This window comes from Engraulis encrasicolus, chromosome 6, assembly GCF_034702125.1.
Source record: "Engraulis encrasicolus isolate BLACKSEA-1 chromosome 6, IST_EnEncr_1.0, whole genome shotgun sequence".
NCBI lineage: Eukaryota > Metazoa > Chordata > Actinopteri > Clupeiformes > Engraulidae > Engraulis > Engraulis encrasicolus.
In genome coordinates, this window is record NC_085862.1 from 16,307,881 (window position 1) to 16,335,249 (window position 27,369).

The 27,369-nt window shown below is 42.6% G+C and overlaps 2 protein-coding genes across 4 annotated transcripts in view; one reads left to right on the forward strand and one right to left on the reverse strand.

The window, feature by feature from the left end:
- dnai3 (dynein axonemal intermediate chain 3) overlaps positions 1-12,543 on the reverse strand; it is a 38,327-nt gene extending 25,784 nt beyond the window's left edge. For 2 of the 3 annotated variants that reach the window (XM_063200785.1, XM_063200786.1), the window contains exons 1-8: positions 11,924-12,018; positions 11,809-11,838; positions 11,558-11,599; positions 5,986-6,170; positions 4,911-5,015; positions 3,736-3,897; positions 2,141-2,340; positions 1,791-1,907 (exon numbers count right to left, since the gene is read on the reverse strand). In XM_063200785.1, coding sequence (XP_063056855.1) covers positions 1,791-1,907; positions 2,141-2,340; positions 3,736-3,897; positions 4,911-5,015; positions 5,986-6,170; positions 11,558-11,599; positions 11,809-11,836 — 839 coding nt within the window. In that variant the 5' untranslated portion in view covers positions 11,837-11,838; positions 11,924-12,018. Of the gene's footprint in view, positions 1-1,790; positions 1,908-2,140; positions 2,341-3,735; positions 3,898-4,910; positions 5,016-5,985; positions 6,171-11,557; positions 11,600-11,808; positions 11,839-11,923; positions 12,019-12,471 lie in introns of those variants that run through there. The other variant, XM_063200784.1, reaches the window with a different exon arrangement.
- A 156-nt stretch (positions 12,544-12,699) lies between these two features.
- mcoln3b (mucolipin TRP cation channel 3b) lies at positions 12,700-26,220 on the forward strand. Its single transcript, XM_063200787.1, has 14 exons — positions 12,700-12,901; positions 13,468-13,682; positions 13,806-13,973; positions 14,752-14,905; positions 15,002-15,080; positions 15,245-15,341; positions 15,937-16,036; positions 16,648-16,760; positions 16,995-17,144; positions 18,694-18,795; positions 20,761-20,883; positions 23,715-23,921; positions 25,476-25,612; positions 25,850-26,220. The coding sequence occupies exons 2-14, from the start codon at positions 13,470-13,472 to the stop codon at positions 25,896-25,898; spliced, it is 1,692 nt and encodes a 563-aa protein (XP_063056857.1). The 5' UTR covers positions 12,700-12,901; positions 13,468-13,469; the 3' UTR covers positions 25,899-26,220.
- The last annotated feature ends 1,149 nt before the right edge of the window (positions 26,221-27,369 follow it).

Here is a 27,369-nt window from a genome sequence, read left to right on the forward strand (position 1 = left end):
ACACCAACACTACTGTACAGTACAGTCAGAGATTCTTTAAGTATATAGAGATATGCCAATGTAATAGGTTGCTATGGGCACCTAGCATGACCAGGTTCTGGTCTGCCTAAAGGGGCGTGTCATAATACTCCTAGCATTGAATAGAACAGTCCTTAGGTCTGCCTAGGTCTGCCTAAATGGGGATTTCCCTCCCCTCCCCCTTGCAATAATAGAACCCGGAAACAATAGGCCAATGGAACCTCTCTCTCTCCACTCTCTTTGGTACAGTATATTCAATAAAGAATAGAATAATGTGGAGCAAGGCCCTGCCGTGGCCAACCGGTAGGGTACTCGTCTGCCATACGGCCGACCCGCTCCGGAGCCAACTCCTCCCCATCTGCGCCCTGTCCACCTCTCAAACTGTCCTATCATCAATAAAGTCGTAAAAGACCAAAAAAATATCTTTAAAAAAAGAATGATGCAGACCTGGGACATAGACGGAAATATAGATCTCTGTTTAAAAGACCCTTGCATTAATTTAAATCTATTATTGCCAATAATCGAAATTGTCTAACTATACTTACATGGCTTGACCAGACTCTTTGTAAATTGTTGAATAACTTTTTTGGCACTGAAAAACGTTCAACTTAGTTGAAAAACTTGTGGGACTGAATTTAAATGACAGGGGGTGGCACCACCATTACAAATAATACATGAAGCTGCTCTACTGTGACTGGGGTGCAGCTAGGGCATGGTACATTGGGGTTGGGGGTGGTATTGGGTGTTGGGTTGGGGGCAGGGACGTCAGCAGGAGGGACAAATGGGTGAGTTGTCCCGTGCCAAGGGAGGGGGCACAGAATTGGGTTCTTATTCTTGCATGTATTGAGAGAGGGGGCCCTTTCTGATTACTTTGTCGTGGACCCCGCCAAAGGTGTCAGCGGCCCTTGATGGGGATGGTGGAGGGAGTGGGTTGCCAAAAGTTGGGGTTAACGGAGGTTGGGAGCAAGGTACCGGAGCAGTGGGTGGGGGCTGATTTTGGAAGAACTCTAAATAATTCAGTCCAACTAAGCTGAGCACAGTGTTCCCGTGCTCCTCTCCTCTCCTCTCCTCTCCTCTCCTCTCCTCTCCTCTCCTCTCTCCTCTCCTCTTCCCTCCTCTCCTCTCCTCTCCTCTCCCCTCCCCTCATCTCCTCTCTTCTCCTCGGCTCTCCTCTCTCCTCTCCTCTGCTCTCCTCTCTTCCCCTTTCGTCTCCTCTGCTCTCCTCTCCTCTCCTCTATTCTCTCCTCTCCTCTCCTCTCCTCTCCTCTCCCCTCCCCTCCTCTCCTCTCCTCTCCTCTCTCCTCTCCTCTTCTTCCCCTCTCCTCTCCTCTCCTCTCCTCTCCTCTCTCCTCTCCTCTCCTCTCCTCTCCCTCCTCTCCTCTCCTCCTCTCTCCCCCCTCTTCTCCCTCCTCTCCTCTCCTCTCCTCTCCTCTCCTCTCTTCTCCTCCCTTCCCCTCCTCTCCTCTCCTCTCCTCTCCCCTCTCCTCTCCTCTATCACTCCTCTCCTCTCCTCTCCACTCCTCTCCTCTCCTCTCCTCACCTCTACTCTGCTCCCCTCTCATATACTCCCCTCCCCTCCTCTCCTCTGCTCTCCTCTCCTCTCCTCTCCTCTCCTCTCCTCCCGTCTCCTCTCCTCTCCTCTCCTCTCTTCTCCCCTCTCCTCTCATCTCTCCTCTCCTCTCCTCTCCTCTCCTCTCCTCTCCTCTCCTCTCCGCCCACCCACAGTTAGACAGGGAACAGGCACATATCAATCATGCATGTAGGCAGCTCACCTTATGGCAACGGACTGAACGAAATTCTTCAGATTCTCCGACTTCAAGCAGTTCTCTTTCTCCTCCTCGGAAAACTGCCTGGGCTCGTACTGCGTGCACATGTTCTTTGGGTATGTCCTGAAGGGAATTAGTGAAAGCCTCAGATCACTTTGTTCAAAAAACGCACAGATTTGATGAAGAGATTTGGTCTAGAGACCTACTTCATCCACCATTATAATGAGTATAAATTATTATTATTATACTACAATACAATATATACAACATATCAAAGCACTTAAGGGGAATTTCAATAGATTGAGTCAGTGTCAACCTTGTCTATGTTTCTGAGTGGGGAGTGGGAGGATAGCTACCATTTAGTCTGCGTGCTAGCAGTTTGGGCATCTGGGATGGCCTGCGCCCCTCTGCTCCCCTCCATCTCCTTCAGGCTGAAACGCTTGTCCTCGTACGAGACACACTCCATAAAGGCATCTTTGGTCTCCAGGGCGTTGCGGTCGGAGAAGCTGATGGGCGCTCCAAACTCCCTTCTTACTCTGGAGATCCTATATTTTAACTACATAGACGGGCGCAAGGGCACGAGAAGGGAATGGATGCAGGGAGAAAGAGAAATGAACAGAGAGATCACAGGAGAGAGGGCGGTTGATTAAGAATGATTGAAAGTAGGCATAACAAAATAATAGAACAAAAGAAAACATTGGCCATAGAATAAAAAAAGATGAGAGCACTGCATGTTTCATTACATTCTGTATATAGTAAAGAACATCTGTTTTCTAAGCAACTTTGAGTATTTTTCCCATGTCAGTCACCCAAGAAGCTGGAAGCAGAGCTGTTTAGACAGCAGATGTACAGTAAATTGTAAATTGCTACAATGCATGAAATGGCATCATTTATGTTTTAATTGTACATGAAGAGTTCAGATGCAAAAACCCCTAAGTGCCTTTTCAGAAATTAATCTTAATTCATTTGTATTTAATACAAAGCTTTCAAAATGGCATATTTTTTCATTTTATTTATATAATATAACTATTTATACAGTATATGTATTATCAAGTACATGAATGTAACCCAAACCAACAACGGGGTTCTCTAAAAGTATAGAAGTGCAGGTCTTCAGAAATGGAGTTAGGGGGTTTTGCATCTGAACTCTTCACATGGTCCCTAATCAACTGAAACTGAACTTGCTTTTTGCAGTTACAGGCCACAGCTGGTGGCAGGGCGAATTGAGAAATGCCTCTCACCCTGTTACGGTAGGGACACATACACGCGAATTTGCGAACTTTGCCATTCATTCCTATGAGAGAGGCGAAGGCAAGCGATGGCAAGCGAAAGCAAGCAAACAGGAGCGAAGCGAAGCGAAATTATTAAAGAAAGTTTAATGTTATGCAAATGAGGAGCGAATTCGCCTGCCACGGCCCAATCAAATCAACAACATAACTGTTCCATTCCATTTGATTCGCCGCAACGACCTGATGACGGTTGGATTTCGCCTCTCTTCACTTCGCTTGCTTCGCCTCCTATGTGTCCCACCGTTACAAGCTGATGGGCCACTGATAGAATTTCAGGTTGAGAGAACATTTCCGGTTGAGAGAACAACGTAGTGTTGCTTTAACCCATTGTGTCCTGGAGCGACATATACGCTGAGTTAAGGTTCTTGAGATTTGAGCTGTTTTATTAAAAATGTGGGTATGTTAGAGCTGAATGAACACATTCTAGTGCAAAATGAAGGTTCTAGCTTTTAAATGCAACTTATTTCATGTTTTTATGTGCCTAGGAGGCTGTGATATTTAGGTTTTAATAGGGAGAGGGTACCTTTTCCCAAAAAGGGCTTAGGCTAAAATGTATTGCTGTATATGTATTGCTACAATAACTCTCTGTGAGTAGGTAAGAGTAAAGCATCTGTGTCTTTTCTTCGCTTTGTATTGTGAACCTAGTATTGCAGGTGATTCACCCTGGGCCTGGAGTCGGTGAAAATCTCGTCCTCCACCTCCCTGTCGCTGCCTAGGGGCACCCAGGGCTGGCTCACTGGGGTGGTGACCATACCCACGTCCTCATCCGAATCCCCCTCCTGGGCCTGCTCTCCTGCCCCTGCTCCTGACTCCAGCTCTGCTGGCTGAATAGAGGAAGGGGTAGAGGAAAGGCAAACGGGGAAAAGACAAGATGGACATCACAGACCTGCACGGGATCTGGGCCAAAGGAGAAAGGAATTACCAAAGGCACTCTCAGATGTAAAATCACAAATAAACAAAAAAAATTAGAATGGTCAAACAGCAGCTCAGATGACACCTCTGTTGATAATGTGACATCATCAGAGGTGACCAAAAACATCTTGAGATACGTTGTAAACCTACTGCCACCTGCTGTCAGAGGTAACAACAGTCATGAGTATCTGACGGACTGCGATGGGGCTTTGGTCTTGAGATCAACAGGTACGGTAGAGCTGTATCACAAGTGAGATATAGTCTCGGATCGGAACCATGTATTCATTTCCTTGTAGGGGACGTTGATAAAAACTGTTAAAATACTATCTAAAGCTTGGTGGAAAACATTCGCATCTGATGGGGACATGGTGGAACTGTAAACGAACTACCAGTACAACCTTTCTTTTATCTAATAGGTCTTGCCCTCCCTTTCCGTTGGGGTTGCGGTTGGGATCCCAGTCAGGCAGATCGGAACAAGAAACAAGAAATGATAAATAAATGCACAAGACAGCATGGGAATTCCCATTAGAGCTGCACACTATACTAGGGATGTTAACGGATAACTGTTTAACCGACCGGATCAACTTTAACCGGTTAAAATTTTCTGCCACCGGTTAACCGGTTGTAATAATAATAATAATTATTATAATAATAATTTCCTCCAAAAACCCCCCCAAAAAACGATAATTTTTAGGTTTTAGTACGATAATTCAGCACCCTCCATCTGGCAACAGTAGCAGGACATGGCAGGTCCTGTCTGCGCAGCAAAAAAAGGTTTATGTGAAAAATATATTTTTAAAAATCAGTGCTGTGCATATCAGGCACGCGAACATTGTATAATTTAAGATTACCGGTTAACCACCGGTTAATGAGTCTCAGTAGCCGGTTAAAAGTTTTTTCAATTTTCACCATCCCTACACTATACCTTGAGGATTTGTTCCATGGCCTCCACAGTGAGCACTAGGTAGAAACTCTGGCCATAGGTGAAGTCCCTGTCGAAGACCAGCAGCAGCTCATCCCCGGGGTAATCCTAGGAAAGAGAAGGGAGTTAGACATACTAGGGGAAACCCTCAGCAGCAGACCTGATTCAACACATACCATGAATCATCAAGCTCTTGAAATAGAAATAGAATTTAAAACCAATTTATACAGTAATCAGTTTTGTTTTATAAATGCTTGTGCGATCACAACCTACTTTCATTTTAGACAGACTGACACCTATGTAGAGACAATCAGCAAGACAGATACTCTGTTATGGCACATCATAAACCTGAATGGCATGTCATAAACATGAAAGGTTAATGCTTTGCCTTCATTTTATTAGACTAATGATTAAGGTCCCTATCATCCAAGGAATATAAAACTGTACAACTATGGATAATTACACTATCCCTATCCCTAACAAATCCTTAAATACATTATATCCCCAACAATATATCTCCTTACAGCCGCTATAGTCTCTGTTTCAGAGAGCATGGTTGGGTGCGGTGGAGTAGATGAGAGAGAAGCCCATAGCCACTTAAGATCCCATTACACTCTGTAAGATGGAGTTACAGGGTGTGGTTGCACCACTGCCTCTCTCTCTCTCTTTCTCTCTCTCTCTCTCTCTCTCTCTCTCTCTCTCTCTCTCTCTCTCTCTCTCTCTCTCTCTCTCTCTCTCTCAGCCAGACTGCCCAGAGCACTGTCCCCAGACATCACTACGGCAGGGGCATTGTTGTGGCCTGTCTCCCCGTGACAATTGTGGCCGTACACGACAAGGGGCAGCAGGTTGCTCAGCTCTGCTCAGCTGAAGCTGAGGTACCATTATGGGGACAACCTAACCTCCCCCCCCCATACACACACCCCCCCGACACACACACACACACTCATACACACACGCACATGTATGCGCACATGCACACACACATGCACACAAACACACACACAGGCACAAATATGCACAAATACGCACAGACATAAACGCACAGTCGCACACACACACACACACACACACAGCTCACCAGCACGGTCTGCTTGATGGGGCTGAAGTCGGAGATGGCGGCGCGCATCTTCATGTCCTGAATGATGTCCTCCTTCCGCAGCAGCTTGTAGGGGCTGTCCCCCGTCACGTCCTCATCGGCACGGCAAGCGAACAGCTCCTGGGTGGCCGAGGTGAGCACCATGGGGAAGATGCTCTCGGGGTGGGCTGCGGAGAGGAGAGAGGTGGCCCAGGGGGCACGGACACACAGTCAATGGATGTACATAGACATTATGCTCTCGGGGTGGGCTGCGGAGAGGAGAGAGGCGGCAGGGGGGTACACACACAAAAGAATGCACACAGTGAGCGGGTGACAGTGCATGGACATTGCAGTGCATGGACATTACTGCACTGGGTACACATTATGGACTCAGATGTGCTGTATAATGTACACGTTAACATTAAATGCATTTTCACCTTTGACTTTATAAAATGATGCCAGCAGTAAATAACAAATCGTGAATACTAGTGATTATTATCATGCTAACAGGTATATTAACGTATATAGTATGCAATACAGTACAGTGTACTTCTCTTCATGTTAACACCTTGTCCTGTATCATGGACTCTTTTTACACAGGCCAGTTCATTTCAGTGCATGCTTCATGGAAGTGGCTCTATGTGACCAATAATAAACTATCGTTGTAACCATGTACCCTGATGTCCTCAGCCCTTGCAATAAAAACTGTGATTAGCCTCAAATTTGAAGCAGTGTGAAGCTAGTCAAATCTGTGGGTGGGAGAAGTGGGGATGAGGATGAGAGATGAAGACACTTGTGATGACAAAATGACTCAAAACACAATCCTGTGTCACTGTCACTGTCACTGGACTGCAGAACAGATCGAATAGATCGAATAGAACTTGTTTGTGAGGCACAGCTCCTGCAACCAGCACTCCATTAGGGCTGTCCTAAACGATTATTTATCTCCCAATTAATCTATCAACTATTTTTTTTTCAAATAGTCGATTAGTCAAACGATTAATTTTTCAAGTACTCTAGCACTGTAATCTTCAAGGAAATTGGGGAAAAAGAAAGAAACCGTAGTAGCTTATCTACTCCAAGCAGTGGCGGAACAATTGCACAGAGGGCCCCAGGGCAAAACACTGATAGGGCCCCTCATACAGCCTGCCAAGGTTACAATAGGGCCCCCACTATCAATACGAGACGGCCCTGGGCCCTGGGGCCAATGCCCTGCTCGCCCCTCCTATAGCTCCGCCTCTACTCCAAGATACAACGTCCAATTCATACGTGCTGGGCAATTTTAGGTTTCAATAAAGTAATAAAGCATTAGTAAAGTAAGTAAAAAGCATTGAATTAATTGAAACGATTAGTCGACCATGAAAATTCTTGTCGACTAATTTTTATAATCGATTAGTCACGATAAGTCGATTAATCGTCCCAGCCCTACACTCCATAGATCCAAAGGAAGGGCTCTATTCTAAAATTTAAATGTTGTTTTTTTTTCTAAACATTTTTAAAACCACAACAGGAAAAACGGAATTGGACTAATGTCATCTGACATTTCCATTACAATTCAAACATCAAAACAATCACAATCACTTAAAACATTTAATCAAACAATAAAACACTGATTTCAAAGACATTAACAGAGAAGGACAATATAAACACTTTGGATATTTAAAATGGAGCTGTAGCGTTTTGGAAGAGAGCTCTTCTTCACATACAGCCAATACGGAGTTGCTCCTTTTCATCTTTGCTCCGTGGGTAAGCACTATCGATGGCGCCTCACACCTCGACCTCGAGACATACGGTAGGAGGCATCTACACCCTCACGCTTTTACACACGGCCTCTCCTGCTGACGGCTGCTTTAATTCTGACGCCTGTCTCGGCCCAGATCAAAGGGCTGGCTGGATGGAGGGCCAGCCCTCTTTCTGCTGAAACCACAGGTTTCCTGTTTGACCCAGAACACCAGGCAAGACAAAAACACCCTGCCCCGCATTCCTCTGCCGTAACAACCTATTGAGATGCCACGATGGTGACAACCCCATCACCCACACACACACGCACACACATTGACACACACCCACGCACTCACACACACACACACGCATACACACACATGCATAATAAGACGCACACACGCACACGCACACGCACACACACACACACACACACACACACACACACACACACACACACACACACACACACACACACACACACACCATAGGCCCTCCTTATGACCCCCTTTGCGGGCTGCAGTCTGTGGTGTTTCCTATAGTATATGAAGATAAACACTGCTCTTTCCTCTCCTCCTGACGCGCATCACAGCACAGCACAGCACAGCACAGCACAGCACAGCACAGCACAGCACAGCACAGCACAGCTGAGGACAGCACAGTATGCTCCAGTAAAAAGTGCTGTGATTAATTACAGCACAGCGCAGCACAGCTGAGCACAGTGCAGCATATACCTGTGAACAGAGCTGTGCTTAATAACAGCACAGTGTAGCACAGCACAGTACAGCACCATGTAGCATGTGCATCACAGCTCAGTACACTGTAGCCATTGTGGCACATTGCAGCCCAGCCCAGCTCAGTACGGCATGCTCCTGTAAACAAATCTGTGCTTTATTACAGTACAGCGCAGCACAGCTCAGCACATCACAGCATGCTCCTGTAAACAGGGCTCTGTTTACCGTAATAACATCACTCCACCACTCGCCACCCTCTTCAAAGGCTCCACCACAGGTTTGCTCTTACGGGGAGTGTACCCGGCCCGGCCCGCACACAGCTGCAGTGTGTGTGTGTGTGTGTGTGTGTGTGTGTGTGTGTGTGTGTGTGTGTGTGTGTGTGTGTGTGTGTGTGTGTGTGTGTGTGTGGTGTGTGTGTATGTCAGTGTGTCTGCGCTACTCCTCTCTAATCCACTGGGATCTGCACATCATCACTGGACTAGCAGTTTGACACCCAGCACTTTGTTATGTAAGGGTGGGATGTACGCGGCCCAAGTGGACTGCAGACATGATGATTAGGAGTCAACGCGGCCCGAGTGAGAGCACCATGGTGTCATTACCTACACGGCTAAACTGCTGCGCCGCAGGTTTACACAACAGGAGGAAGGGAATAAACATTAAATATGCGGAAAATGTCAAAACAATAGTGCGAATGAATTCAGTAATTCCATAAAAAGGCAAGAAAAGGGGAGCCTAACCCATTAAAACACAGCGTTATAAATTTGCTGTTTACAGAATGGCAATGGCCAAGTTGTAGTGCATTACTAAAGGCCCTGTGTTATGTTATAGTACTGTAGTACTATGGTTGTTAACTTCTCAATGTCTATTACAATGTTCCACTTGTGGAACGGCATACATTGCGGCTACAATAATTTGCAATGAAAATAAATAAGTGGAACATAACCATGTGAACCTTTCTGAACTCCTTAAAAGGTTTCATTATCAGAGAGGTTATCTGGTTATCTATTTCTTCGGAAATTTGTTTATTTAGACTCACAAGCCATGTCTTGCCCAGGAATGTTCTTGGCTTAAATGTTTGACTCTTTCACATTTCCCCCCCCTTTTAACCCTTGGATATTTCGCTCTCACTCTCTAGCTTCAATCGGCTCAAATGGCTTTGGGTTCGACTGGAGACTCCAGACTCCAGACAACACATGACCTTGACGTCTCCCCCAAAACGCAGCCGAGGACAAAACACGTCATGAGTCTGCGGAGCGGCAAAGGGCTTAGGCAGCGAGGGCAAACAGGGCTATCAGGTTGCACCCAAAAAAAGTGCGGGTGATGTCATTTAAGGTAAAAAGATACACGCTTTGCTTGGCGCCTGCCTCGGTCCGAATTTGTCAAGAGCCATAATAAAGACGCGATGACCAAAAGCGACTTTGTAGAGAGAGGGTGGTGCTAAGAGGAAGGAAAAAAAGAAAAGAAAAGAAAAGAAAACCCTACAATGATCTTGAAAGACAAACTGACAAAGAAAAGATAAGACTGAAAGATGCCTGTAAACAAATACCCTTACTCAGTCTATGGTGTGTCCACAGGCGCTGCAACCATATACACAGGTTCACATCAAAAAGCTGTGACTGGCCATATGCTTGCTGCTTAGTGTCGGCAAGGACGAGCATTGTGTGTTGCTCCATGACATCAGTGATCTTACAGAACGAGTTTCGCCTCAAGCACCCTTCCAATGACCCCAGTGACATACTTATTGCAGTAAACAACTTTCACTGGTTTTGAGGATTTCCAAACCATTTCATTAAAATGTTAAATAACTATAATTAAAGGCAATGTACAACATAGCCATGCCAGACATAAAACAATAAAATGTTTCATAAAATACAATTCATGAAAACTAAGTACAAAGCAAATGCATATGCTGTAAGCCACCTTTCAAAATTAGTCTAACAGGCCTTAAAATCTGTTGATGCATTAAATTGAAAACTGCCCTTAACATTTTGGCAGAAATGTGAGATGACCTTGCAATATTTGAGGCATCAGAATACCATTCAGTTCATTCTCTATGCTGGTAATAAAAAAGTGCTGGTGAAAAAAAAAAATCATAATTCATCCTCACTGCACCTGTTACTGAACAACAACATGCATACTATCGCAGGGTGTAACACACGTCACGGTTTGCGGAAATAACCAACTAAGGGATCCTATGCGCAAACAAATTTAATTGCTGGGTGCGATGGTTCGGTAAGCCTAAGCCTGCTCACATCTTGTGAGTGTCCTCCTGAGTTAAACATGTGCTTGCCATTTGACTATCACGGCCCTGATCTATGGCAAACGGAGCACACAGGCAGGGCCGTAATGAGATATTTTTCAAACACAGAGGTCAAATATTGCGATCTATTCTGGACTGCATAGTGTACATTTAAAATGCTTCGAACTCTTCAGTCAAACTCTTACATTCGTTTTCATTAATCACTGTCTTGAGGATAAATGGGGTTGGCGTATACAGGCTGAATGTATCATTGTTGATCATGGATCGATTTTCATCATAGATAAATTTGACATTTCTGAAAAAAGAAAATACTGAGGACATGACCTCTGTGTCCTCAATGGTAGTTACGGCCATGCACACAGGATGATGGGGCTCATGAATGAAGAGATGCCAGAGACAACATGGCTGAGACTGGGATTAGAACTGCATGTCTGAGTGGCTGCTGCTGAGCCTACAGTGCTCTCCAAGAGGCAGCGGAGTGAACTGAGAACCAGCTGACACCGACAACAACAAGCGCCACAATTGGGGGAAGAACTAGCACCACACCATCAAAACTTGACTGGACCTCCTGATAAAGGTGGTTGAAGTTAAAGGAGTCTGTAAAATCTCCCAAGAATGAAGCAAGTCAGTCAGGATGGCACAACGATAACAGCAGGGAAAAAAACAAAAAAACAAAAAAAAAACATAAAATCTAGATAGGCCTAGAATCAAGATCAATCAATAGTGAGTAAGCATAACTTACACTTCTTTGAGATTTTCTGTCTTATGTGATGCAACCCTCCCTCCCTCCCACTTTCTTTACACTACTGGAATAACTATTATTTGCTGTTTCAGGTTAGAGTTTGATTTTTGTTCTTACCAGGGTCAGCTGCCGTCTCAGCAGGCGCATCATTCTTCTTATCTGTACAAAATGAAAATAACCAAATTGAAAATAACACCAATGTACACCTACACTCAGCCTTTATGCCTCACACGTTGTGAAGGTCAAACCACAAAATAATGTTTAAATGAAGACTTTTTTTTAAGTGACAGTTTTATGTGACAGTTTTGCAGGCCTATTTTGGTTGTTGGTCTTTTTTGGTGTTCATTTCAACCTCGCGCAGACCTCACCTTTGCTCTTTGGTCGTTTTGACGACATAGCTGCAACAAAATAGAGTGCAAAGAAGTCAGAAACTGAACATCAAACAAACAGGGAGAATATCCACTGACTGATTAGTGAACCCACCTCAAGGTTTGGTACAAGGCGCTACTGAATGCAGCCTGCGCCAAATGTTGACAGACAACGACACCTAGTGGCACAGAAGCCGTACGACTGTATAACTGGAAAGAAAATAATGGAGCGCAGTCCATACACTAATTATTTTATATTACAAACACGCGTTGACAACATAAAAAGGCATACCTTTGACATTATCCCGCCTAGGCATCAAACTAAGTCATTTTTACAGTGGTAGAACCTACGTTTAACATCCTCCTTAGAAGGCGCAGGTCTGAGTCCCAAACAGACAGACAGTTCGTTTGTAAAGTCGTCTTTAAAACCTTTAAGTATGCCTAAGTGTATGTGAAACTGAAACAGACAAAAGTAAACAAGTCTAACTGTAGCTGACTAATAGTTCAATTGGCTACGTGGGATACAGTGAATTAGCATGGCAGGTTTAAGTTCAGCGCCATTATCTATTAACTTGTCCAACTACGGAACACAAACTCAGAACAAAAGCATTGAGATATTAAACTTAAAATGCATTCCACTGAGCAAACTGGAATTGGATTTACCTTGAGGCACCTGTACAATGTGAGGACTGAGGATTTGTCGTGCCTTGTGTGCTTGTGAAAGTAAGTTTCCGGCATCTAAGTGGTTGCTAGTAGTTACGGGAACCACGAGCCCTGGCTGCACCAATCAAACCAGCCAAACCATTCCCCCCTTGGCACAGCCCAGAGTCTGGCACAGCCTACACACCCCTCTTGACTTGATATGACACTTGCTGCTTGCACCGTGATTCAGGAAAGTGCCAGTGGTGTTGTTACACAGACAGATCAGAGCGTTGGCTGAAAAGAATAATGAATGCTGGATGTGCAAACTGGGAATTACATTATCTTAATTCACAATAATTTGCATCACACTGTGGACCTGAAATACAGTATTCCTCGCATACATCGAGGACCAGAGGACACGTGGTTGCCTGACTGTGGACTACTTTTGAAGGTGAGTCTTGTGGTCTGATGTGCCTAGTGGTATTTGATGCTTAACTAAACAGGGAGTGGTGGTGTTGAAAATGGCCAGGTGTACACAGCTGCTCTGACCAGGAAGCCCAATCTGCAGGTGTCCACTTAAATAGTGGTCAAAGTTTGATTATATTGTCTTGAATAAACACTGCTGCAATTAAATGACATTTCTCATGATGCGATGCAAATTCCAGAACTCCTGTGGTCAAAGCTCAAGCAGTTCTGGTAATGCAGCCTAGATCCAACCCCTCTGTTACACATTGATTTGTTGAAGACCTGTAAAGAGTAAACCATAGATAGAGAGTTGTGCCTGACGGTGTTAACAAAAGCTTGGTCAGCTTTGCAATTCAGGTTTGGTAGCCTAAGGTAAGATCAATTGCAGTTTAGGCTTGTGTTTCATATTGACTGCCAAATTCTCATGCATTTCAACAAGTGTGATAAGAGCACAGAAAGTGTTGAACAAATGATCTTATATTTCCTCTTTGGCTAACATGTAAAACAAGCTGCAGTTTGAAAGTTTGCATGACCGTCTCTTTTTTCCCCCAGATATGGAGGAGACCAATTACACCTCTGTGAACGACCCAAATGGGAACGCTCCATTCTGGACAGAGTCCCAGCATTTGGAACGGGAGGAAGAGGAGCGTTTCAGAAGGAAACTCAAGTATTTCTTCATGAACCCCTGTGAGAAGTACAGAGCTCGAGGAAGGAAGCCATGGAAACTACTTTTACAAATAATCAAAGTTGCCATCATCACATGTCAGGTGACAGTTAATCATGACTTCATTGTGTCCAGTGTTATTTGAGACCGTGTAAATACGCACAAGGTGGAGAATTTGGCCGTGTGTACTCTGCTTAATCCCACTATGTGTTTCTGTGTGTTGTAGCTCGTCTTATTTGGACTGAGTAATCAAATGGTGGTCACCTTCAAGGAGGAGAACCTGATGACATTCAGACATTTGTTCCTGAAGGATTTTGCAGATGGCAGTACTGGCACATATGCGGTGTACAGACAGACAGACATGTATGACTACATCGGACACGTTATAGAACAGGTACAGTAAGTGGCACTTATACCTGTACTGTAGATCACTCTGTGTCACACAATGTCACGCAACACAGTATTTCATTTGTGCATGCTACCACTAAATTGCATGCTGTCATAGTCAGTATTTACTCCAAAGGGGTGTCGCGCCTTTATGTTTGTGGCCGGGAGGGTGCGTTGGTTCCACAAAGCGACGAATGAAGCAGCAAGGAGGAACTCGCACACCACTGATGCCGATGCATAAATGATTTGAATGCATAAGGAGAATAAAGAAGGTGCTACCCAGTGAAGTGCAAAACGTTTTCGGTCCTTCAGACCATCATCAGTGCCAAACTTTTCAAATAAAAAGACACGCCCAGATATAGCTTAGGTAGGTACACGTATGCTGAAGGCAACTTGTCCATTCAACCTAACCTGAAGACAGGTAAAGGTGTCAATCAAGATACTGTTTCCTGTAGGATATAGGCCTAGTTACGTAAGGATACCTAGAATGTCAAATGAAACAAAAACAGATTGGTATATGACATAAGGGCGTAGAAAATGAATAATAATAATAATAATAATAATGAAAAACACCAAAGTAGGCTAATAAAGAGGATAACACTGTCATCAAATGAGGAGCGCACAGGCTATAATACATTTACAGAAAACACGTCAGATCAAAGTCATCATTAAGCCCGTTAGGATGGATGGCTATGATGTTTGTTTTATAAGTGAATATTTGGTGCAGTTTATGTGATATTTATTGATTTATTGTTTTCTGTTGTGTTTTTTGTTCTTCTCTGTAGTTTGGCAATATTAAGAATATATCGGTGGGAAACCATGCTTACGAGAAGACGGGCCTGAAATACACCCCCCTTGTCCTGTGCCAACAGTTCTATGCAAATGGAAGCATTTCTCCAGGAAACGAGAGCTTTGACATAGACACGGAAGTGGCCTTTGGTAATGGTTTACTCAAAACCTTTGGCATTTTCTCTACTTAAGTACTTGTGCACATGTCTGTTTTTTCTGTCTCCAACTTTTGTTTTTTCTTGCCAGAGTGTGTTGAAGTTTATCCAATGACTCCCTTCCGGAACCACAACGGCTACCTAGCAAATTTCACACTAGATTTCAAAAGGTATTGTCAAACGCTTCAAGTAACACCTCAGGCTGAGCAAAACGTAAAGTTGATGTATGTGCAGCACGTACGTATGCTACGGGCACTTATGCAATACACCTTTGTACTTTGCTTGTCTTTGTTTTCCTTTCACATCGTGAGCTCCTGTGTTGTTTTGCCTCCAGACTTCTGGCTGTGAACATAAGCTTTACACTGAAAGCCATCAATCTTCAGACGGTCCAACATCACGAGTTGCCTGACTGCTATGACTTTGATATAATGGTATGTCACCTGACCAACCCTCCCTTCTCTCCCCCTTCCCCCTTACTCAGCAAGTTTCTTCCTGCAATTTGTCATTCCAAAACCTGTGTTAAAAAAGGGAAATACACACACACATTTTCCACTCCTGACTAGTTTTCCAGCTGTGTCTTTTTTTAAAAAAACTCTAAATAAATGTCTCTCGGGTTATATAGCGTTGTGACAGTCTACAATTGGAGGAAACCAGTTTTAGAGAAGACAAATGTCAGACGGTTTATGAGAAGCATGTGCCTAGTTAAATATAAATGAAAGAGAACTGTGTGTGTGTGTGTGTGTTTGTGTACATATTCTACTCTTGTGAGGACCAAATGTCCTCGTGAGAGATAAATGTCCTCATAACAATAGAATGCGGTCCCCCTCGTGTTTCGGTAGTCATTTTGTTGTTAATGACATGACCAAAAGTGTATAAACATTTCTTAACCGACAAGATAATGGTTTTGTTTGGGCACAGTTTAGCATTCGGCAGTTTTGTTTTATTATAATGGGAGTGAATGCAAGTACCCGACAAGAGTATAACAACAAACTCGATTGTGGTTCTCCTGTGTTGTGTTGTGTGCAGATCACCTTCAACAATATGGCGCACAGTGGGAGAATTAAGGTGGACCTGGATCACGACGTGGAGATTAAGGAATGCAGAGACTGGAATGTTCAAGGAGCCTGTAAGGAAGCAGCTGCCTTAGTTTCCACTCCTCAATATGTCTATTAGCAAACATAAAGCATCAAACTGTACAGTACACACTGAGCACAATCATATGTGAGGAATATTCTGATTTTAAACAGAATGGAGGCAGTATTTGGTTTTTCCACGAGTCATGTAAACTGGTCATTTCTCAGGAATATTCTGCTTGCAGAATGCTGTTCCTCACATATAAACTGAATATTCCGAAACTTTTTTTAAACCAAATACTGACAATAATACGTTGTTTCTATCCGGTACATGTACCTCATTGTGATAATCTGTCGAGGTGGATGGAGTAAATATTCTGACGGCCTCAGCTACAATTAAAGTCACATACCTCTTCACTTCCCCTTGGTCTTTTACTCTCAGATGAGTGATGTAATCAGTCAACTTGTTGGAACTAGACTTTAATCAGGATGTAAAAAGTTGTACTTTTCCGAGAGGTAGTGGAAATGATTCTTTGTATGAGAAGAAAATAATATATGGGCTTTTCTGAATTTTACATATAAAAGACTGTTTTTTTCTCACACTTTCTTTGTGTCTGAATGTGTCTGATTTTCACTCTCTCTCTCTCTCTCTCGTTCCTTTTAGCCCCCAGGAGCCTTGTCTATATCCTTCTCTTTGATACTCTCATCATTCTGACGTGCCTCACATCTCTGACTCTCTGTGTGAGATCAGTTGTCAGTGGAGTAAAGCTGCAGTTGGTGAGTGTCACATTAAAATGCTGACCGATGGCCAATAAACTACCTTGAACCACCTTGTTCTCCCTTCTTTAGAGAATCCCCTCCTGGGTTGCATTTTCGTACAACATTCAGAGAAGCCTGAGTTGACAACTTGCAGTTGAATAGGCCTACAAATCAACACCATAAAGATTAGAATGAATACGTCTTTATTGATGAGTAATTCCGTTATCCTTATATTTTTTTATCCTACCTCAGGAGTATGTTAGCTATTTCGCCACGCGTCACTGCAAGACGGTTCCCTGGTCGGACCGTATGGAGTTCATAAACGGCTGGTACATACTAATCCTCGTCAGCGACTTTCTCACAATCATCGGCTCCATCATCAAAATTGAGATCCAGGTCAAGGTGAGATGTTTGTGTACGTGCACAAGAGTGTGTGACGGTGACAGATCAAGGTGAGATGTTTGTGTACGTGCACAAGAGTGTGTGACGGTGACAGATCAAGGTGAGATGTTTGTGTACGTGCACAAGAGTGTGTGACGGTACTATAGATAAAGGACTGAGCAGAAGGATATTTGTAAGTTCCGCCTAATCTCCCCTCTCTCATCTCACTACCCTTAGGTCTTGCTTACACATATGTGGATATTTAGGAATCACATTACATTACGCTAAGCTGATGCTTTTATCTAAAGCAACTTGGAGCGGAAAAACAGGGTATAGGTTACAGTCCTTGGAGCAGTGTAGGGATAGGAAGGAGGGAGGAAGGAACTGGTATGGTGGGGATTGATCCTGCAACCAGAGAGAGTAGAGAGAGAGAGAGGTTCCATTGGCCCATTGTTTCCGGGTTCTATTATTGCAAGGGGGAGGGGGGTGAAATCCCCCTTTAGGCAGACCTAGGCAGACCTAAGGACTGCTCTATTCAATGCTTGGAGCATTATGGCACGCCCCTTTAGGCAGACCGGAACCTCGTCACGTTAGGTGCCCATAGAAACCTATTATGTTGGCATATCTCTATATACTTAAAGAATCTCTGCTGCAACCCTACAGTTCCAACGGCCTAGGCGTTAGACCATGGCTGCCTCCCAAAAAAACCTGACATTTTGTTATTTAATTATTACTTGTTTTAATCCTGTTTACATGGCATGTGGATCATCATTGTGACCAGTGTTTAGAGAACACCAGTTTTTAAAAAAAAAAAATATCTGTTTTGGGGAGCTAGAACTCCCTTCATATGTAAAGAAGAGGCCTTAATGGACGCATTTACAAATATGTATATCTGTATATGTGTTAACATGGTCTTAGTCAAGAAAAAAAGTAATGTGGCATGCTTAACTGTTGTAGAACATGCAGAAGATCAATAGAACTATTGCTTTGTTTTATCAAAATTTTAAGGCGGGGATATACATTTTGCAGAATGTGTGTGGGAATGTATATTTCGTGCACAAAAGTCTTAGCAAATGCATTGTATGACAATTTTACATGTACGTAGAAGCTGTCTTTAACACAAGATATTGTGACATGTGCTTGTGGTGCAAAATTGACACAACTGCTAGGGGCAATCATGTGAAAAACTGCATGGGTGAGTGAAGCAGAGGTCATGATGGGGTCAAACAATGACGTACAATTGTTAGTAGAGCCTTCATGGCTTTGCGTCTAGTTGATGGAGGTTGTAAGTGCACCACAATACTTCAGTTTATACTTACAAATGCTCTTGCAAGCTGCCCTGCCACTTCACACAGGTGCGATTTCATAATCTGAAAAGAAATCTAACTCCCCATAATAACATGGCCGTGTGTCATCAAGGCGTTGTCTTAGTATGATGGATGGGGGTTCAGTGGCAGTTGTCATGGGGCTCGGAGGAATGTAGTGGCACGGCCCTCGTGACTTCCCTGCTCCTTACGTGTACCTGGCAAGGCATTTCTAAACAACCTGCATGCTTTCCCCATGTCACCAGAATGTCACCAGCTATGACGTCTGCAGTATTCTACTGGGCACCGGCACCATGCTCGTGTGGATAGGGGTCCTGCGATACATGGGCTACTTCCGCAAATATAACGTAAGATTTCTTTGATTTGACGTTCTGGTGTTTCGTTTTGTATCAATAAATACTGGTCCCTCTTGCTGGATGGTCTTACAGATTGCCCTCAAATGCTAAAGCAATTTTTTGTGGAACTGTCTTTTTGGCTGTATTACTTTTGATCACATTGATGAGTCAGCAAATAATGAAATGAAACTGAGCTTTGAACAAATCCTCTTGCCTTGTGCCCTGGGAGTTTATTATGCAAATGACTTGTCCCTGAAACCTTTGTTTACATACAGTGAGTCCAATATGTATTTGATCCCTTGCTGATTTTGTTGGTTTGCCTACTAACAAAGACATGATCAGTCAATAAATGTTATGATAATATGTATTCTAATATGGAGAGACAGAATATCAAAAAGAAAATCCAGAAATTAACTGAAGAGAATATATATTAATTTATTTCCATTTCATCGAGCAAAATAAGTATTTGATCCCCTGCAAACTGATTACAGTTCCGGGCCCACAGACCAGATGGGCACTTCCGATCAACTTGCCATCTGAATTAAAGACACCTGTACATACTAACATGCATAAAATACACATTGAATCAGCAGAATCAGTCCATAGTATGAGTAAATCAGTCACACTCCAACCTCACCAGCATGGGAAAGACCAAAGAGTGGTCAAATGATATCAGGGACACGATTTTAGACCTGAACAAAGATTAAATGGGCTGCAAAGCCACAAGAAAGAGACTGGGTATTAATGACCCAGCTGTTGATGCATTTCTTCCAAAATGTGAGGAATACAAAATGACTATCCATCAGCCTGTCTGGGGTTCTATACAAGATTTGACCTTTTGTAGGGATTTGATAATCATGAGAACTGAAAGAAATCACCCTAGAGCTGTACGGGATTAAATGGCAATGATATCAAAGCCACTGGGACCAAATTCACTAAGAAAACTACTGGTAGCACTTAATGCCACAGAGATTTAAAATCCTGTAGTGCACACATGGTACCTCTACATCAGAAGGAACCTGTGCAGTCCCACTTGAGGTTTGCCAACGGACATCAAACTGGTTTAGGATATGATAAGGAGGTGCTGTAGTCAGATGAAACCAAAATCAAGCTGTTTGGCATTATCACAATTCAATGTGTTTTGAGAAAGAGTACTGCTGTCTATGACCCTCCTCACCATCATGCATGAAAGTGGTATCATTATGGTTTGAGGGTGTTTGTCTGGCCAAGGCACAGGACAACTTCACATCGTCAACGAATGGATGGAGGGAGACATGTAATGTGCAAGCCTGAGTGCAAACGTCCTTCCCTCCACCACTACACTGAAGGGTGGGCCATTTTTGGATCTCCCAACATGACAATGATACACAACATACAGTCAAAGTAACGAAGGAGTGGCTCAATAAGAAGCATATTAAAGTCTTGAAGTGGCCTAGACAGTCTCCAAATATTAACCCTATAGTAATTCTATGGAGAGAACTGAACCTCCCATTTGCCAAGATACAGTCACAAACTATTCATGTTTTAGAGATAATGTGCAAAGAAAAATGGGCAAAAATATTTTCTACTATATGGACAAACATTGTAATCAACTAAAAGAAGCATCTGACCTCAGTGCTAGACAACTAGGGCTTTGCCACAAAGCACTTTATCTTCTTTAGCTAGAGGGGTCAAATACTTATTTGCCTAAATTAAATACAAATAAATTAAAATATATTAATTTAAGTTATTTTCTGGAATTTCTTTTTGATATTCTGTCTCTCCATGTTTGAATACATATTATCATAAATTTATAGACTGATCATGTCTTTATTAGTGGGCAAACTGGCAAAATCAGCAAGGGATCAAATACATATTGGACTCACTGTAACTCATTTCCTACACGATACAACCTGAACTGTCATAACTAGGAACAAGCAACTTGTTTCAAGTGGCTTCTTGAGCTAATCTTGTGTGTGTGTGTCCGTCTTGAAACAGATTCTCATCATAACTCTGAGAGCTGCATTCCCCAATGTCATCCGCTTTCTTTGCTGTGCCGCTATGATTTACCTGGGCTACTGCTTCTGTGGATGGATAGTGCTGGGGCCCTACCATGAGAAGGCAAGCGTCACTCACTCACTCCTCTCACTCACATGATCTTTATAGCACAACGAATAAGGGCACGACAAAGTCCAAAACAAGACTCAATCATTCTCTGTTTATACTTTAGATGCTGATGAGTTGAGATTTGGGACAAGGTTAAAGTCCAAACAATCCCAACCAATGTCTTATTTATACGTAGATGCTTATGGTTGAGATTTTACACATGTGTGATTTTGTTTCAACTATAAAATAATTGTAATATTCTGAGATAAGCAGAAGTTCAGAACTTTACTCACAACATTTTGGGTTTAGACTTGAATAGTCTAAAACTAAGGCAAAATGGTCAGTGTGAGGGGGAGTTTTATAACATAGTTTCTTCTGATCAGCGACCTATGTGTCATCTTCAATGCACCTGCCAACTGAGGTGTGCAAAAAAAATCACACCTAGACATCGCCTACCTACTAGACTCACATAATAATTTAACTGCCATTCTAACCCACAGGGTTCAATATGATGTATAGGATTTGTTTTAATCATTCTTCTAAAAGCGCATTAGTGAGGTCACACACTGTTGTTGGTCGGGAAGGAATGGCTCCCAGTCTTCGCTCTAATTCATCCCAAGTTTTTTTTTTTTTTTTTTAATTTTATTTTACCTTTATTTAACCAGGGAAATAAAATCACATTGAGAATAAAATTCTCTTTTACAAGTGAGCCCTGGCCAAGGCGGCAGCACACATCACAATTACATTTACAGACAGGACACAGACAAAACATAACAAATCAATATGGATGAAGAGATAAAATTACACAATAAAAACCATAAAATAATAAACATAAAACAAGATTAAAAGGAGATTAAAAGATTAAAAGCAAGTGCAGACAGATTTAAAAGTGTCATTAAGATAGTCTTTAAACTCAGCTACAGACATAAAAACAGCAAGCTTAAGAGATTTCTGAAGTTCATTCCAGTAAGTTGGGGCACAATGAATAAAAGCAGTTTTACCAAATTCTGTTTTTATTATGGGGACATTTAACCCTCTGAGGTCTAAGGCTTTTCAGAGGCTTTTAGGCTGCTTGCACCACCCTAACATTTTCAAGTATTTTCATATATATATATATTTGGGACCTGGAAGGTCTGAGGTTTCTAATGGTGTGACTTATATGTTTCATTGACAAAAACTCACAGAGTTACAGATTTGTTTTTGGAGACATTTTGCCCTCTGAAGGGCACTCGGACCTCAGAGGGTTAAAACAATGTAGCTACTTGAGCGTAGGTTATATCCTTGACTGCTAAAAGATAAAAGGCTCTGTATATACAAGGGGAGCTGGCCAACTAAGGCCTTGTATACAAATAAAAGCCAGTATTTATGCCGTCTAATATCTAATGATGGCCAGCCTACTAGGTCATACAGCACACAATGGTGTGTAGAATGCTTTCTTCTAGTTATGTGTCCCCATAATCTAAAACAGGCAAATATGTAGCTTCTACCAACTTCCTTCTTGCAGACTGTGAGAAACAAGCACTGTTTCTGTAATAAAACCCCAACTTTAATTTTAGCTTTGACACCAATTGCTTAACATGAAGCTTAAAAGACAAGTCCTCCTCTAACACAAAACCTAAGTACTTATAAGAGGAAAGCAACTCGATGGAGCTGCCCTGCAAGGTGAGAAGAGGTGGAATAGGGATATTCCTTCGGCTCCTTGCAAAGGTCATATATTAGGTTTTCTTGTCATTTAATACAAATTTTAAAGATAAAAGGCTGCGCTGGACTCTTTCAAATGCTTCTTGCAACTTTGAGATGCAGCTTTCCATGGAAGGTGCAGAACAGTATATTATAGTATCATCTGCATACAAGTGAATATCTGCATCTGATCACCAAGTCACCAGTCACCAAGATTATTAATATATATTGTAAATAGCAGAGGGCCCAAAATGGACCCCTGCGGCACTCCAGTGTCAATATTTAGCTTGTCAGAAAGAGAGCCTTTGATTTGCACACTCTGGGTCCTCCCATTTAAATAGTTAGAGACCCAACCTACTGTAGAATCAGAAAGGCCGATACTGTACAGACGTGATAAAAGAATGCAATGATCGACAGTGTCAAATGCTAGCAAATGCTGTTTTCTATTGGGTTCAGGTTAGGACTCTGCTGTGCAGGCCAGTCAAGTTCATCCATACCATACTCTTCCATGTCTTTAAGGACCTTGATTTGTGCACTGGTTCAGAGTCATGCTGGAAGAGGAAGGGGTGTGCTCCGAACTTTTCCCACAACGTTGGGAGCATGGAATTGTCCAAAATGTTTTGCTATCCTGATGCTTCTGTAGATGCTTATTAGTTGAGATTTGGGACACCGTAAAGTCCAAATCAACTCTCAACCATTCTCTTATTTATAGAAGCTCATTAGTTGAGCTAGATAGTTTAGGTACATTTGTGATCAAATATTACTGTATATCTGTTAAAAAAAAAAAAAAAAAAAAACATTGTGGCAGGTAATTGTTGTTCTGAGTTCCTCATTTTAAACTGCTGACTATATTAAGTGAGTAACAGTGCGTAACAGCTGGTCCCACCATGGTAAATACCACCAAGAGTTATTCAAGAGGGCCCCATATTTAGATTTTGCCAAGGGCCCCCAAATGGCTAGCCTGGTTCGGTGTGTGTGTAGCTCTGCTCCGCCAGGGGGCGCCAAAGCTACACACACACACTTTCTGGTGTGAACCAGGCTACCAAATGGCTACCCTGTTGACAGTATGTACTGTAAACCATCAACGCTGCTCTAGTTTGGAAATGTGGAAATGGAAATGGAAAAGTCTCTAAACTAAAATAGATATGTTGTTTCCTGTTCTTTAGTTCCGCAATCTGAACACGGTGTCAGAGTGTCTGTTCTCGCTGATCAACGGCGACGACATGTTCCCCACCTTTAAGGACATGCAGCAGAAGAGCTACCTGGTCTGGCTCTACAGCCGCCTCTACCTCTACACCTTCGTCTCGCTCTTCATCTACATGATCCTCAGCCTCTTCATCACCCTCATCACAGACACCTACGACACCATCAAGGTACCGTACTGGCAAACAGACAGCTATGGCACCATCAAGGTACCGTACTGGCATACAGACACCTATGGCACCATCAAGGTACCGTACTGGCAAACAGACACCTTACCACACCATTAAGGCACTGGCAAACAGACACAGACACCTATGGCACCATTAAGGCACTAGCAAACAGACACCTATGGCAAACAGACACAGACACCTATGGCACCATTAAGGTACCGTACTAGCAAACAGACACCTATGGCAAACAGAACAGACACCTATGACACCATTAAGGTACCGTACTGGCAAACAGACACCTATGGCAAACAGACACAGATACCTATGACACCATTAAGACAGTGGCAAAACGACAGGTTCCTACGACACCATCAAGGTATCGTACTGGCAAACAGACACCTACGACACCATAAAGGTAGTGGCAAACGTTGTAGTTAGTTACAGGGGTTGGACAATGAAACTGAAACACCTGTCATTTTAGTGTGTGAAGTTTCATGGCTAAAAGGGACCAGCCCGGTGGCCAATACTCATTGCACCAGTAAGGGTAGAATGAGAAGGTTCTATTAGCAGGGTAAGCGCACAGTTTAGCTGAAAATATTGCAATGCACAAAACATTATGGGTGACATATCAGAGTTCAAAAGAGGAGAAATTGTTGGTGCACATCTTGCTGGCTCATCTGTAACCAAGACAGCAAGTCTTTGTGATATCTCAAGAGCAACGGTATTCGGGGTAATGTCAGCATACCACCAAGAAGGACGAACCACATCCAACAGGATTAACTGTCGATTCAAGAGGAAGCTGTCTGAAAGGGATGTTCGGATTGCCCAAATCACGGCAGAATGAAATACGACATAGACGGGCATACCAAACAAACAGAGAGAGAGAAAAAAAACCTGAAAATTGCTATTCACACTAGAGCACACTACACTAGATGATTGGGATACCACTTGACCTCATTCCGTGCCTTTATCACTTGCAGAATCAGTCAATAGAGTCGGCATTAATCAATTCTTCAATTTCAAAGTTAAAATTCTTAAATTTTACAGTTGCTTTCTACACACACACACACACACACACACACACACACACACACACACACACACACACACACACACACACACACACACACACACACACACACACACACACACACACACACACACACACACACACACACACAGTACATGGTGGGTATCATAGTACATATGAAATCAATTCTTCTATTTCAAAGTTGCTTTCTTACCATGAGTTTTGGAGCACAGTTTGAACAGAATCACAAGTTAATCTGTTTTGATCTAAATGGGTTGGAACAACAACCAACTCACAACTGCAATTCTTATTTAATTATCAAGAGAGAATCGCTAACTAGGCCGACGTTTCAGCCCAAGCCGGCAGCAAGCATGTCTCGGGCCTAAGAATTGCTGTCGACTGCTGCTTTTCTCTAAACAGATGTACTAATTCAGTTGCCCCCACACCCGAACACCTTCTTTTAACAACCTGGTGGTGAGCTCACTTCCTCAACAAACTGCATTGTTTTGCTGTCCCCCATGCAGCATCTTCAGGAGGACGGCGTTACAGACTCAGAGCTGCACGCCTTCATGGCCGAGTGTAAAGACGCGCCCAACTCCATCCACTTCCGCCTGGACAAAAAGCCAGACACCTGCCTTCTCTGCTGCCTGCCACAATGCAGGTGTGTACTCTGTCACTCGCGTGTTGAATTTGTTTGCATGCGCTTCACTGTCACTGTAAGAGATCTTAACAATTCATTCAGTTTTGTTCTGCTGTTCTGAAAGCATTTGCTGCATATGAAAACGGGTTTTGTTACATCAGTTCATTATTAATTGTATTATTGTATATTACAATAGCTACTGTACTGTTTTTTATTTATTTGTTTGTTTGTTTATTTATTTATTTATTTTTGTTGTAGGTCGGACTCTGATGATCGAGCAAGTCTACAGAGTACATCAGCTGCCTGATGGTATTTGTACTGTTGACATATTGGTGAATCCAGCCATGCACGTAGAAATCACTGTATAGTGTTTTGTGATCTAAAGCTTGAATATACGGCATCAGATGTGCACAATGAGAGGGTCTTGAATGACCATTCATGATTAAAAATAAATGTATTTTGTTTCTGAAATGGAATGTCTGGCTAGATAGATAAAGTTTTGATTCACACTTTGGACTTGGCACATCAACAAAATGTTTGTGGCCTGTTTACACTTTTATTTTGCGCACATTCAGAGGCACTTTGGCACTTTCCTGTCAGGATGAATCCTGCAAGACGTACTGTATCAGCAATTACTAACCCCAACTCCGATGAAGTTGGGACGTTTGGTAAACAGTGAATAAAATCAAAATGCTATCATTTTCAAAACACTCAATCTATTCATTAGATGGAGAATAGTGAAAAGACAACATATTAAGTGTTAAAACCGAGAAAAAATATTGTTTTGGGGGACATATGTACTCATTTCTAATTTGAGAAATCCAACACGTCTCAAAAGAGTTGGGACGGGGACAATAAATGGCAGCAAATGTCGAGGAAGACTAAAAACAAAACAAAAGACAACACTTAACAGTTAAATACATTAACCGATGAGATGATTTTATATAAAAAAACAGTGTTAATTCCTATCTTGGACATGATTTCACCAGCTTAAATGGTGGGTGTATTCCTTGTCATGTTTTGCAATGTTTTCCTTTCTGTAGTGCTTACAGTGTGACAGGTCTTGACCAAAAACCCACCATTTTATCACATGCTGGTCCTTATGATGGAGCCAAACTGTTAAAACATAGTAGAGAATGCAATTTGACCTTACTATGTGGCAGTAATCGAAGATCTCCCTTCAAAATATAATGCATGAGTGGCTTTTCATGCTGTTTAAAACCCATTTATACCATTCAGCACTGTATTTAACTCTACAGATGAGTGAGAACATCTTAACCAATGCACTACTGCATCCGCATGCCATCATGGAGGCTGACTTTTGAAGCTAGCACTAACACAAGTTGGATGGTCCATTTTCACTGTAGCACAGGATGTGCAATGCTCTATTATTGTTAAAAAGAATGGACTTCTACAACTTCTGCTGACTTCTGTAAGCAAAGGACAGTTTTCCATGTCTTCTGGGTCTATTTCAAGTGAGCTCAGGTGCTTAGGAGAATGTTAAACCCCTGTGTCATTTTCATGCATTAAGCATTCTTAATATGGTCAATTTTCAATAGCTCTAGCACTCCAGGAATTAGAGTGAGACTACAGCCAATATATATTTCATGATGTCATGAACCTATACAATGATTTTATTAACAAAAATATGTCTTATATACACTCAATCATGGTAAATCAAAGGGAATTCAAAAATGTATGTAATAACTATGGTAATTATTCCCTTTGCATCTTTAATTCTGAGTGACTCAGCCTCTCTGTGATGATCTTATACCTGG